The 13,523-nt window shown below is 39.9% G+C and overlaps 2 protein-coding genes across 3 annotated transcripts in view; one reads left to right on the plus strand and one right to left on the minus strand.

Moving 5' to 3' along the window:
- Window positions 1–1,193, minus strand: part of POC1B (POC1 centriolar protein B) — a 41,832-nt gene extending 40,639 nt beyond the window's left edge. The window contains exons 1-2 of one of the 2 annotated variants that reach the window (XR_007374731.1): window positions 194–1,193; window positions 33–117 (exon numbers count right to left, since the gene is read on the minus strand). Coding sequence is in view for 1 of the 2 variants with exons in the window: in XM_048934645.1 (XP_048790602.1) it covers window positions 33–117; window positions 194–208 (100 nt within the window). In the remaining variant the exon portion in view is untranslated. The remainder of the gene's footprint in view (window positions 1–32; window positions 118–193) is intronic. The other variant, XM_048934645.1, reaches the window with a different exon arrangement.
- The window catches only part of TMTC3 (transmembrane O-mannosyltransferase targeting cadherins 3), a 1,052,995-nt gene that overhangs the window by 511,825 nt on the left and 527,647 nt on the right, over window positions 1–13,523 (plus strand). The gene's annotated exons all lie outside the window — the stretch shown is intronic.

Below are 13,523 nucleotides of genomic sequence, written 5' to 3' on the forward strand. Positions count from 1 at the left end.
GGGGAGAGCCGCTTCCCGCCCCGCGCACTCACCGAGCTCGGCGGCGCTCGCGCTGAAGGCGACGCCCGTCACCGCCGCCCCGTGGCCTCTGAGGGGACGGATCAAGACCGGGTCCTCCTGAGGGAAAGCGGCGCTCCGTCAGAGCCGTGGTACAGACCCGCGCCCTTCGCCGCCCCCCGTCCCGCTCCCTTACCAGCGCGGAGGCCATGGGCGGAGCGGGCTGCTGCGGCCGCCCGAGCGACGCCTCAAACCCCGCGCGCTCCAGGCCGGCCGGTCGAGCCCCGAGCTCCTCCGCGGCGCCCGCCTCGCGTCCTGCGATCCGCCCATTGGCGGCCTCACGGGAGGAGCGGGGCGGGGCTGTGCCCTGCCGGCACCCGCTCTCTTTCCCGCCATCGGTACTCGATCTTTTCTCTTTTTTTTTTCTCCCCGACTAAAGCCTGTCGTTTTTCTTCGCTGTAGGAGCGTCACCCAAGCAGCAGACTTGGCAAGGAGTGCCTGAGGGTAATTTCAGGAGTCAGTCTGCAGTGCGTGTTTCTATCAGTGCTTTTATCTGCCTCTTCCTTCCTTCAGGGGAGCTGCGGAAAGGACAAAACCTTCAGAGCTGGTGAAAGTTACGGCCCGCATGTCCTGGATCTTCCTTAAATTAACGCAGAACAACTCTAAGTTGTAAGTAACACCTCAGTGAGCGATTTTGCATTAAACAAGCTAGTATTGGCCTCTTCTCCCCCCCCTCCCCTTCTTTATTAACCTGTTTGTGCTTTCCACATTTCCCAGTTAGTGTTCGTACTGCACAGAGTTGTCTTCAAATGCTCCTTTAATGATTCACAGAATGGGTCGGGCTGGAAAGGACGTTAAAGCCTATTCATTTTCAACCCTCTGATAAGGGCAGGGTTGCCATCCACTAGACCAAGTTACTCATGATCCCATCCAACCTGGCCTTGAACCAGGGATGGGACATCCACAGTTCCCCTGTGCAACCTGTTCCACTGCCTCACCACCTTTGGAGTAAAAAATTTCAACATCTTACCTAAATCTCCTCTCCTTTAAACTATTCCCTCTTGTCCTGCCACTATTTGCCCACACAAAAAAAGGCTGTCCCCCTCCTGCTTATAAACTCCCTTTAAGTACTGAAAGGCTGCGGTATGTTCTACCAGGAGCACTCTCCAGGCTGAGCATGCTCAACACCCTCAACTTTTCTCCATAGGAGAGGTGCACCAGTTCTCTGATCATCTTAGTGGACCCGTTCCAACAACTCCATGTCCTTCCTGTGCTGCGTGTCCCCAAAGCTGTACTCTGTACCAGATGGGGCCTCACAAGGGCAGAGGAGAGGGGGACGATTACCTCCCTTGTCTTGATGGCCACCCCTCTTAATGCAACCCATGATACAGGTGGGCTTCCCAGCTGCAATGCTTTAAAAAAGTACAAGTAGACTTTTTGTTCTGTTTAAACTACAAAAAAGTTACTGTTACTAGTGGTGCCAATGTTTGTGCAGCCTTTCAAATCCTTAGATATGGAAACCAATCTCAAGGGGAAAATACTGCTTCAATAGTTATACTAGGAGAAATAGGTAAAAGCAATTGGCAAATGGAAGGCTAAGGTTGCTATCAGACTGTCATTCAATATGCAGGCATTCATGAAGAAATAGCTTATACTGCAATTACCTTTTTTTTTTTTTTTTTTTTTTAATCTAGCCTGCATTTTTACAGCGTTTCATCTGACATTGAACTCAAACATCTATAGAATCAGGTTAGTAATTAGGCCAACATGTAAGATTGGTCAGTTACAGAACAGCTCCAAATCAATTATATTTAACCATGAAATTTAGATTTAAAATAGCAATTTAGAAATGCTGGAAAAAGCAGGATTATCACGAGTATGTGAAAAAGGTTTCCATTATTATCTTCTAGTCAGACCTTTCATTGCATACTGGTTATTTGACTTTACAGCTTCAGAGCTTAAGAGAAGTTTTTCAAAAAATAAATGGTGGGATACATAGACTTAAACTTTGACCTAAGTAAAACTACAGCTTTATGTCATTATTTGTTCTTGGTTTGGCACTGTATTTTTCCACACAGCACTCTAATTCATCCCTTCATGTTAACTTCCATGACTTAACTATTACAAAGTAAAAATCTAGCATTAAAAAATTGGTAATAATAAGACTTGAGTGTCCCACATTCTGCCGTGTTGTAGGAACACTGAGGTATCCTCAGTGAGTTCATTTGTCCTTACCACTATGGAAGTCTTCCAGCCACTTCTTTACTGTTTGTCCAGCTATCCCATTTCTCCTAAGGTTTATTGACTGAGTGAAGCCTATCAGCAGGGAAACAGCCAAGCACCCATGAGCTGTATGCATCTGGGAAGCAATTTTAGTACCAGTTCAAGTTGCTGCATTATATTTTCTGAGAGAAATTATCCTCTACTTCTGTAATTCACTGTTGCAGTATCTCAGTATTTCTGGTATCTTGTGTTCTGGAAGCCAGTGGGCAGGAGTACTTGGCATTATATTTACAAGCTGATATAAATGGGAGTTAAGTAATAATGAATCTTTCTCCTTTTACTGCCAGTTACATCAGCTGGCATCAGCTACATGCATTTCCAGCAGATCAGTATCTTTTATTCATTTTAGAGTATTGCCAATTAACAAAAATCTGTACCTGGCCCTAAAATTCCTGACATAGTGCCAGGGCATAGGCACAAAGTGAAGAAAGAACTGCAACTACTGAAAGGAGTGTGGATATCACTGTTTCTACTGGCTGAAAGTTTCTCAACTTTCAGGGTTTACAAAGTTAATCTGTTCCTTGCTGCTTTCCCTCACCTGAGGGCATTTTGAGGACTCCCAAATGATTGTAGGAGACGAAGTACTCCCTTGTTGCAGATATATAATTAGCTATAATAATTGTAGCTATAAGGCTGGCAGGTAATAGTCTTTATGTAGATTTCTTTTTCTCATTAGCATGCACAGATTTTATTTTTAGAATGATTTTCTGATTCTTGAATCTCCTAATTATTTAGTAAAATTATGAGTTGACATGAACTTTTTTATGGTTGAGAGCAACTGTTCTGTAATATACAGCTGCAATCTGCTATACAGGGTTGTTTGTATGCCATGATGGCAATGACAAATGGTGCATCAGAAGATGCCTTCCAAGCATAATGCAGCAGCAAGCTGCTGCTTTATCACCTGTGATATTGTTCTCAGATACTGAGTTAAGGTAGTGTGTGTATGTCCAACCAGAAACTGTGCATAGAGGAACGCTAAGATTGTAGCTCAAAGTTATGTGGGTTACCTGGTCACAGTAGGGAAGGACCTGATTAAATTATGTGTTGAATTCAAGGACGCATGGACAAATTTAGTACTTTTCTTGCATGCATGTTGCAATGCATACATAAATTAAGTTGAGCACATATTGTTTCATAATTACATAGGTAATAATGCATGTGGCACTAGGGATGAACTGAACATCCTTTCAAATGTTGGAAGGCCACAATGAGGTCTCCCCAGAGCCTTCCCTTCTCCAAGCTAAACAAGCCCAGTTCCCTCAACCTTTCTTTGTAGTAGAGGTGCTCCAGCCCTCTGATCATCTTAGTGGCCCTCCTCTGGACTCATTCCAAGAGCTCCACATCCTTCCTGTACTGGGGCTATTTTGCAGTTATAGAACTATTGCAACTTTTTCCTTCTGCATCTTTCCAATCTGCTGCATTGTTTTCTGCTGTGTTAAAAAGAGCTGTGAAATAAGACTGTAAAACTGTGGAGTGCTGTTGGTTTGGAGAAATTTTCTTATCAAAGTCCCATTAAAATCTCTTTACCAACAACATCTAGAACATAAAAGGATTGCAAGCTTGTACATACAGATTTGTAATGCAAGGGTAATTCAGAAAATGTCTGATGTTACTTACAGTCTAAGACGCATATATCTGAGAGATAACTGGAAATTACCTTTTGGGTATGACAGAATAGTTTATTTGAAGAAAGTCACTTGAAACTTTCAAAAATATTGTTTGACCTCAAAGACTTGTTGAAGAGCACTCATAGAAGCTTTTAGTGGGAAAGCTTGGTAGGTGTATTTGTTGTGTATTCTTATACTCTATGCATACATCATTGTATCAAATTATTTCCTTAGCCTGACAGATCAGATCAGCTGAATCTAAACAAAAATTGAAATTTCAGGAATGAGCAATGAGTAGATCAGAAGTAAGTTGTACAGTGTGTTAAGTATCAGAATGCATATGATAAACTGAGGGAAAGTTCAGAAACATTTTTCTTGTTTTTGCGAGCAATCAAAGAAGGAAGGCATAAAAATTAGCTAAACCCCATGCATTGCTTTCCTGTCTGTTAACTCTTCATAGGACTGCAGATCAGTAGGCCTTGATAAGCATCTAGATAGTACAAGATCTGTTCTGAACAGATCTTTCTAGCTTTCAGCTAGAATGTAGCTGCAGCCCTTTCAAAGCACCGCACTGTGCTCCTGGCAGACCTTTCATCAGCTGGTCTAAAAAACTTGAGGAGACAGCAAACACTCCAGCTACAGAAACTCTAGATTTTCTTGCTGTGGAAACGGGATGCTTTTTTTGCCACTAAATGCAAGATAGAACCATAATCAGCACCTGCTTCATGTCACAGCTTTCTACTCTTCACAAAAGGTGAAAGATATGATAGGAGTTTTATGTTAGTGAAGTGCTTGTAACAGTATTACGTAGTTCAGAACGCAGTAAAAAGCCTGATGAGGCTCTTATCAAAGCAAGGCATACATGGCAAATTACCCAATATTTAAGTACTACTAGCTTAATTAAAATATTAATTTACATTTTGCATCTAAATCTGCTAATGAGGTAGCTCAGGAAACCTATTAAAATACATGAAAGTTATTGAATATTGAATGGTTTGTATTCATTAAAATCAGTGGCAGCCTCATGTAGATGGCTATGGAGTATTTCGTATTTATAATGTCTGTAATCTGTATCACTGTTCTATTTCCAAATAGACTACATAATCTCCAGTGTAAATCTTCTAATGAAAATGAGTTGCAACTTTTTGAATTGCACTGGTTATAGCTATTCTATTAGCTAAACTAAAACATTTAGATTCATTTATTTTTTGGATTTTTTTTTTCCAGCCAGACAAGTTAGATATTGCATGCAAGTCACATGTATCTCTAATTAGAAATTGGAAGGCATTGCGTTTCAGATCTACATGGTTCTATAGTTCAATAACTATATAGTGGGATGGATTAAAATGTCAAGAGATTTGATTCCTTAAATAATTAGTTTTATATTTGCATAGATTGATGAAATGGTGACAAATTTACATATGTGGTTAAATGACTTTGTAAGGTGTCCTTGATACTTGAAGGTATCCTTGAAATAGGGCAAGAGAGGAAGAATGTGTAACAGGGCATTGCTTAAGCACAGTACAGAAATATAGTAATCTAAATATAATTTTTAATGTTCACAGTAGCTTGCAGCTGATAGATTTTCAAGATTTTTTCCTTTTTCACTGTACAATTTGTATTTTTATTGAAGGATACATAGGAGAACTTTTAAGTGCCTGAAGGGAAACACCTGTAAAGAGAAACAGCATAATTTACGCTACAAAACAAATAACTGTCTGGATTAGAAGCTGAGTGGCAGTTACTCTGCCAAAGAATTTGTCTTTAAGTCATTAGAATTTGTGAAAAAAATGGGTGTGTTATCCGAAGGGTTTTTTTGTTTGTTCCTTTTAATTAGGATAATTTGTATAAAAGAAGCGTATCTTTATAATGACTTCAGGGAATTACATTTCTTAATGTTTCTCCATAAGTACCTTAAAAGCACAGGGAAGGTACTTCACGTAATAATGTGCACTTCAAGTATGCTGCAAGCTCTGTTTAAGCCTTAGTTTCACCTCCAGTGTTCGTTATAAATCATGGTCTCTGTAACGTACACATTTTGTTTGAACCTGTGAGAATACTTGCAGCCACAGATTTTTTTTTCTGATAATGAGATTGGTTTGACTAGTAGAATTTTCTGGGATAATGGATAACTTCTATCACTGGAGAAGTGGGCCCATGAGAACGTAATGAGGTTCAACAAAGCCAAGTGCAAGGTGCTGTGCTTGGGCTGGAGTAATCCCAGGTATTTATACAAACTGGGGGAAGATCTCCTTGAGAGCAGCCCTGTGGGAAGGACTTGGGGGTCCTGGTGGATGAGAAGCTGGACATGAGCCAGCAGTGTGTGCTTGCAGCCCAGAAGGCCAACTGTGTTCTGGGCTGCATTAAAAAAGGGGTGGGCAGCAGGGAGAGGGAGGTGATTGTCCCCCTCTGCTCAGCTCTTGTGAGGCCCCATCTGCAGCACTGCATCCAGGCCTGGGGCCCCCAGCACAGGAAGGACGTGGAGCTCTTGGAGTTGGTCCAGAGGAGGGCACTAAGATGATCAGAGGGCTGGAGCACCTCTACTATGAAGAAGGGTTGAGGGAACTGGGCTTGTTCAGCTTGGAGAAGAGAAGGCTCCAGGGAGACCTCATTGTGGCCTTCCAGTATTTGAAAGGAGCGTAAAAGCAGGAGGGGAAACAGCTGTTCACAAGAGTAGATAGGACAAGGGGGAATGGTTTTAAACTGAGTGATACAGGGGAGGTTTAGGTTAGATATTAGGATGAAGTTTTTCACACAGAGGGTGGTGAAGCACTGGCACAGGTTGCCCAAGGAGGCTGTGGATGCCCCATCCCTGGAGGCATTCAAGGCCAGGCTGGATGTGGCTCTGGGCAGCCTGGTCTGGTGGTTGGTGATCCTGCACAGAGCAGGGGGTTTGAAACTGGATAATCACTGCGGTCCTTTTCCCAGGCCATTCTAGGATTCTATAATCCTGCTATGGTTTATAGCCATGACATCACTACCTGCATGCCACATGCAATTCTAACTTTAAGGAACATCTTTTCCTTCACCTCTCCTTTCATAATGTTTTAACAGATGACCAATACTAGTGATGTTTGCTGTGGTGCCAGAAACACGAGTATGTTGGTAAATAGATTTCTATTTCAGAGCACCTGCATCTACTTTTTCTAGAAATAAGCAGCATTTTCTAAATAGATATGTGGTATGATGACTGTTTCCATTGCATACAGAACCTGGGAAAATTGCATAATCAACTTCAGCAAAGTTTCTGGTAAGGGATGTTTAAAACCAGTGAACACTAATGTGTTTTACTAGGTTCATGAAGTTAGAACAAGTTTTGAAGAATTTATTACAATGTAGCAAAAATTAGAATAAATGTGATGCTTTGGCAGATGCCATATGTTATGGTGTTTGCAGATTATCTCCTTTTAGTACAGCTGAATATCAACTTCATCTAACATTATGTGGTTATTAACTGCAAGAGTGAGTTAATGAAAACTGATGAACTGCCGTGTGAAGATACATAGCTTGATGAAATGTCTGCTTATTGGTACACCTCAAGGCAACATTATTCATAAAGGAACTAATAATGAGAAGAAACTGAGAAGTGGAATAGACAGGACTAAGAGAAACTACCATAAATTTAAATAAAGATGAACTCTTGATAGATGAACTCACTTACTCAATTTTAGTAGCTTTTCTTGAAATCCAAACATGGTGAAAACAAATTCTGTCTGAGGTGACGAATTGATGAATAATTGGTGGCACAACATCTGTTTGTTGGATGTTGCAGAAGAACCTGATATTTGCACATGGCAGAGTTCCTGTTGGCAGGAGTTCATGGGGTTTACTATAAACCAGACTTCACTGAAAGTAGATGGGTGATGTTTTCAATGTTGCAGTGAAAATGTAGAGAATATAAGGAGTGATAAAACCTTACTGCGTTTTGCTTGACTAAGCTTTTAGAAAGGAAAAATACTGTATGCTTTCCATTTAAACAGAAAATGTAGAAAAATCACCTTGTTTTACCACCTGCAATTACAATTGATAAGAACACTTCAGGAACCGAAAAAGCTGTCAGAAACTTCTTAAGAAAATACCTCTTGAATGTAGATGGAAAGCTATGAAATAAACATAAGGAAGTGAATGAAGGATGTTCAGATTTGAAGGCTGTGCAATAATCCAGAGCGTATCAGTGAGGATGGGTAGCTGATAAAGTGCCAGTGAAGAACAAAGACAAGAATGTTGGGGATTCTTTCCTTATCTTGAAGGAACAAAACAGAACAGGATGCGTAGGTTTTCTCTGAGACTTTGGGGAATTATGGGATTGAATGAAAAAATAGAAGATATGCATGTCATTGCTAAATCAGGTATTTTGTATTGATACGATGCTTTTTATTCAGAGATTGTGATTTACTTTTCCAGTCTGACTACTAGTTTGTTCTACAGGTAGGATTTTACATAGTCTTGAATTTCTGCAGAGACACACACAGTGCTGAATGCTAAAGACTGCTGTTGAAAAAATACATTTCAAGGAGTCAGATTTCATAGGGAATTGCAGTAGAATCAGAACCAGAATTCGTATCTGACTCCAAATTCTTATTTCAGGGCTCCAAGAAATTACTGGCAAGCCTCCAAGGACATTAAAAAAAAAAAAGAAAAATGTGTGGAGATAAAATTCTGAGTTGTAAGAGTTGTTTTTAATTAAAGCTACTTGCTAAAGTTACCTACTGAAGGGCGTCACAGAATTTCACTTAACTAATGACGTTTTCTGTTCAATAATCCTGATGTGTGCATTGTGTCATGCCTTGTTCAGATGCCATTTCTTATTGCTCTTATCTTTTACTGAAATGAAATCCACAGGATTGCATTTGAGAATTTCTGCTGCTTTTGTTTTCTGCTAGCTACTTGGTTTTTGTTTTGTTTTATAGTATCAGAGTCAAATTGGAAGAACAAGAGAACAGTATTTCTATATTTCTTGCACTGCTTTGGATGTTTGCTTGAAATTTAAATGGTGAGAATAATAAAACTCTGGATTATAGGCAGTTTACAGCAAGATATATTAGGTATGTAAACAGTACCTGGATTCATAGCATACTTTAAGACTGAGTCAGAATCCAAGGTTTGTTCTGAATGCTTCTTGCTCATGTTGATAAAATTCTACTTTCTTTTTTTTTAAGTATCTCCTAGCTCAGGGTGAAGCTTAATGGACTTTCCAGTGTCAGCAAGGTATGTCAAGGTTTGTGCAGTGACAGTGTTTAAAGATGCTAGTTTGACTGGCCTGTTTCAGATGGCTTTTAAATCAAATTGTTGTTCTAACTTTGAACTTTCTTGCGTCCTTGTGCCGCATTTATGCTTAGCTGTAGTGCCAAAACAGGCAAACCTAGCAGCTAGCTGCTGCCTAAAGGGTCATCATCATTTCTTCTATTTCATACTGGCATTAATGTTCATCTGACTTAGGATAGAACTGGTTTAGAGTGCTAAACCAACAAGAATAGTAGTGTGTTCTTCTCTTATTTATTCTTTAATGTGCTCCAGTTCTCCTCAGGATCAGATCAATGCTAATGCTGGTGCACAGTAAGTGGTTGGAGTTTGCTGCTAAGTGTTGCACTATGGCTTTTGGCAGTATTTATTCTGCACATTCTCTTGGAGAGGCTGCCAAACGACATCCTCAGATGACTCATTTTCTAGGTTTCATCAGCATACAGTGCCACCACATGATCAGCTAGGAACAACAACCTGATCTGCATCACAGCTTGTAATGTTATGCTACCGCTAAAAGTAGGTCAACTCAACTAAAAAGTTTTCTGATTGCTGTAAGGCTTATTGACAGTAAACAAGGTAATTTCAGTAATCACAGTATAGTGCAACGTGTCCCTAATGTTTCTCACACCGGTTCTCCTTCCCTCCTGTGATGTTTACAAACTGTGTGGTTGTTTACTGATTCCCACCCACTGGCTGTGCAGCTCGTCTTTTGAACTTAGATGAAGATGAAAGAAGTGAAGATAGAAAGATGGATTTGTAAAATAACTTTTTGGCAGATCATCAAGAGCATTTTTCTGCATATATAAATTGCTTTTGTAGATACAGCTTATGAATTTGCTAAATAAAGACTGTATCATAACATCTTGATTTTTCTCAGTGCTTTGTTTATACTTAAACTGAAACTTGCTGTCAGCTGGTCACCAGGTAAGACCTTGAGATTAAACTGCCTTCTACCAAGTATGCACATTACATCATGTGGGTTTTGCCCCACATCCTTGAGTTAATCTCTTTTATTACTTCTTTCTTCCTATCACACTGAGCTGAAATATCATCTGTTCATCAAGCTTCTCCCGTCTCTACATTCTGATGGGCTAAGAACACCTCTGCATTACCAAGTTCCACCTTTTCCACAAGTTTCTTCTTAGTCTGTTATTCTTACTCTGTATGAGATAGTGGAGAGAGGCTCTGCTGTCTTTTCTGAGAAGAAATTGCTTTTTAATTTGTGCCATTAATTTCACATTTGCATTTTACAGTTTGCAGTTTAAAAAAAACACAGGTTTTGTACTTTTTTTCTTATTTGGATTTTATAGAAGTCCCCATTCATATTAGGATTTTTAACTATGAAGATGATACTCAACATCGTGCCATACATAGTTAATTAGAGATTATCTACAACCTAAGTAATCCATCACAGGAGCAGAGATAGTTGAGCTAATTCAACACATCTCATTGCTACTTCACATGCAAATGCCATCAGGATTTTTGATAAGGTAATACTGCCAATACTCTGTTGCTTCTAGAGCCAGCTTCAACTCGAACTATAACCTTGCTTATTTTGTGATGAGACAGACATCAAGTTGTAGAGGAAGCAGTGATCATCTCACATCCTTTTTCCTCCAGCTTATCTTCCACATGGAATGCTGGATGCAGGCCTGGTGCCTTGGAATGTCCCTGGATAGGTACATGGTAGTTCTGTTTTCTACTGTTTTATCAGAACGTGTACTGGAAGTTAGCATTTCTGGGTCTGACACAGCAGCCAGGGTGGAACAGATCTTCTCTTCTCTTGTTCTACTGTATATGCTTGCAAGTAACAACAGTAGCCTCAAAGTTCTGTTTCTCATGTCACATCTGCCAGGGGGTGCTACGTGCCTGGACTGTTGCTCAGTTGAGTCTTACTGATGGCTTCACCTTTGACTGTCTGTTCTGCCTCAGTTTATAAGAAAGTAACCACTAATAAAAGTTGATGAGGTAACAGGAAGATAAGAAGGGAAAACAAGATTTGATATAGAACTTCAGGAAGAGGAAGGCAGTTTTAACAATTATTTGCATACAGAAGGCTGGAATTAGGAAAGACGAAGCTTAGCAGGAATTTGAAGGAGGGATATGAAAAACAATAAGACCTTCTTTGAGTATGTAACAGCAAAAGGAAAGCTAAGGAAAGTGCATGCACAGCTCATTGGGACCCACCTACTGCCAGAGGACATGGAAAAGTTTGATGGACTCATTTCTTTTTTATATCAGTTTTCAGCCATGCATTTTCTCCAGCTTCCCAAATCCTACTAGTAGTTTGTGGAGTGAAACGTTATTTATACTAGAGAAAGTTACAGTTATATAGCACTTCAACCAATTTATTATATATAACTCTATGAAACCAGACCCACAACACCGGGACATCATCTTTGAGTATCAAAGCTTGTTCCAATTGCTTGGAGATGTTAGAATAGCAACAGAAACAAACACGAATGCAAAAATAACACTTCCCTCTCCAACTACATTTCTGGAAATAGCTAACCTATTTTATTTCACATCATTATTCTTCTGTCCCAAATGCAAACCTCCTGAGCTGTGTAATTTTAATGGGATGGCCAATAGGTGAATCTATTTCTCCATGAAGTTTCTTCAAACTTCTTGTTTTTAAGTTACGCTACAGGCCTTGCAGTACTGAAGGAAGACAAGAAACACAGAATAACACTTACCTTGTATTGGGCAGTATTCTGGCTGTAGTCAGTAAATAACTTTCAGCAATTAACTGAACTTGAATGGAATGGGACCTACACAAAGGTTGAGGCCAACTGCCTAACCACTTCAGGGCTAGTCAAAAGTTAAAGTATATTAATGAGGGAATTATCCAAATGCCTTTTAGATTCCAATAGCTGTGGGACATCAACCACCTTTCTAGAACCCTGTCCCAGTGTTTAACCACCTTCATAATAAAAATTTTTTTCCTTATATCCAGTCAGAACCTCCCCTGGCTCAGCTTTGTGCCATTACCTCATGTTCAATCATTGCTTACCAGAGAGAAGAGATCAGCACCTCTCTCTTTTCATTTCCTTTCTCAGCCTCCTTTTCTCCAAACCAGATAACCCAAGTGTCCTCAGCCTCCTCTGTAAGACATGTCTTCCAGCCCTTTTACCAGCTTTGTTACTTTCCTCTGGTCGCATTCAAATATCCTAAGATCTGCTATTTTTTGTGGAGCCCAGAACTGCATGTAATGTTCATTACGAGGCTGCACCAATGCTAAATACAGTGAGATAATCACCTCTTTCCATCAGATGTCTATGCTGCCTTTAATGCATCCTAAAAAACAGATTGCCCCTTAGCTACCAGGGCACACCACTGGCTTGTGCTGAGCCTGCTGTCAGCAGCACCCCCAGATCTGCTGAGCTGCTCACCATCACTCACCTTCCAGCTTGTGCCTGTATCCAGTGTTACTGTATTCCAGATGCAATACCAGTAGGTGGTCAGTTACCTTTGTTGAATTCCCTGGTGCTGATTACTGTTCAATTCTCCAGTCTATCCAAATCTTTCTTGTAGGATCTCTCATCCCTCCCCAGAGAGTCAACAGCATCTCCCCAGTTCAGTATCATGTAAAGTGGTATCATAAAGGAATATTTTACCAGCTCCAATGATCAGAAAGTCTGTAGAACTTCACCACTGAAGTACAGAAAATGTCGATCATAGTAATTAGTATCAGTGTGACATCCTGTAATTGATATTCAGATTTACACTGCTTTTAGCCCTTTTTCCAAAGACTAGAATGAATGAAGTTTAAAGCTGAAATAACTGCATTCAGGTACTGATACGCCTGCAGAATGCCTGGCAGTTTCTGCTTGATCTTTAAAAATAGCAATTCTGAATTTATTTCTTTATATTTTAACTCTTGCTATGGAATTTAGGTCACCATTTATTAAAATGCTAATACTTTTGGAACAAAACATGTGGCAATACACTGGCCCTATAGAAGAAAATTCAAGTAATTTCTGTGCTATTAGAGAGCCAGAACATAATAAACTAACATTTAGTGCTGTAGGCAGTTCTCACATGTCTTGTAAACATACTCATTTAAAATCTTTTTAGTTTCAGAAACCTTTTCTTTTGTTATAAATAAGACATTGCTATAGCAACTGTCAGAAAATTGACTTCTTTTAATAGCTAGAATGTCAAGTTCCTCTTTGAATAATCTCAGGTCACTTTAATGTTTGGTCAGCCAGCTAGCTTTACTATAGCTCTTAAAGTTGGAATATTTGGCAGAATATGTACCAAATAACAGGCTTCCTACATTTGCAGATTATCTGCACATTGCACTCATTTAAAATTATACACACAATTGACTGAAAATCAGTAGAGACACCCAAAGTTGATGTAACATGAAGTACTACAATTGTAACC

The sequence above is a fragment of the Lagopus muta genome, chromosome 1 (genome assembly GCF_023343835.1).
Source record: "Lagopus muta isolate bLagMut1 chromosome 1, bLagMut1 primary, whole genome shotgun sequence".
NCBI lineage: Eukaryota > Metazoa > Chordata > Aves > Galliformes > Phasianidae > Lagopus > Lagopus muta.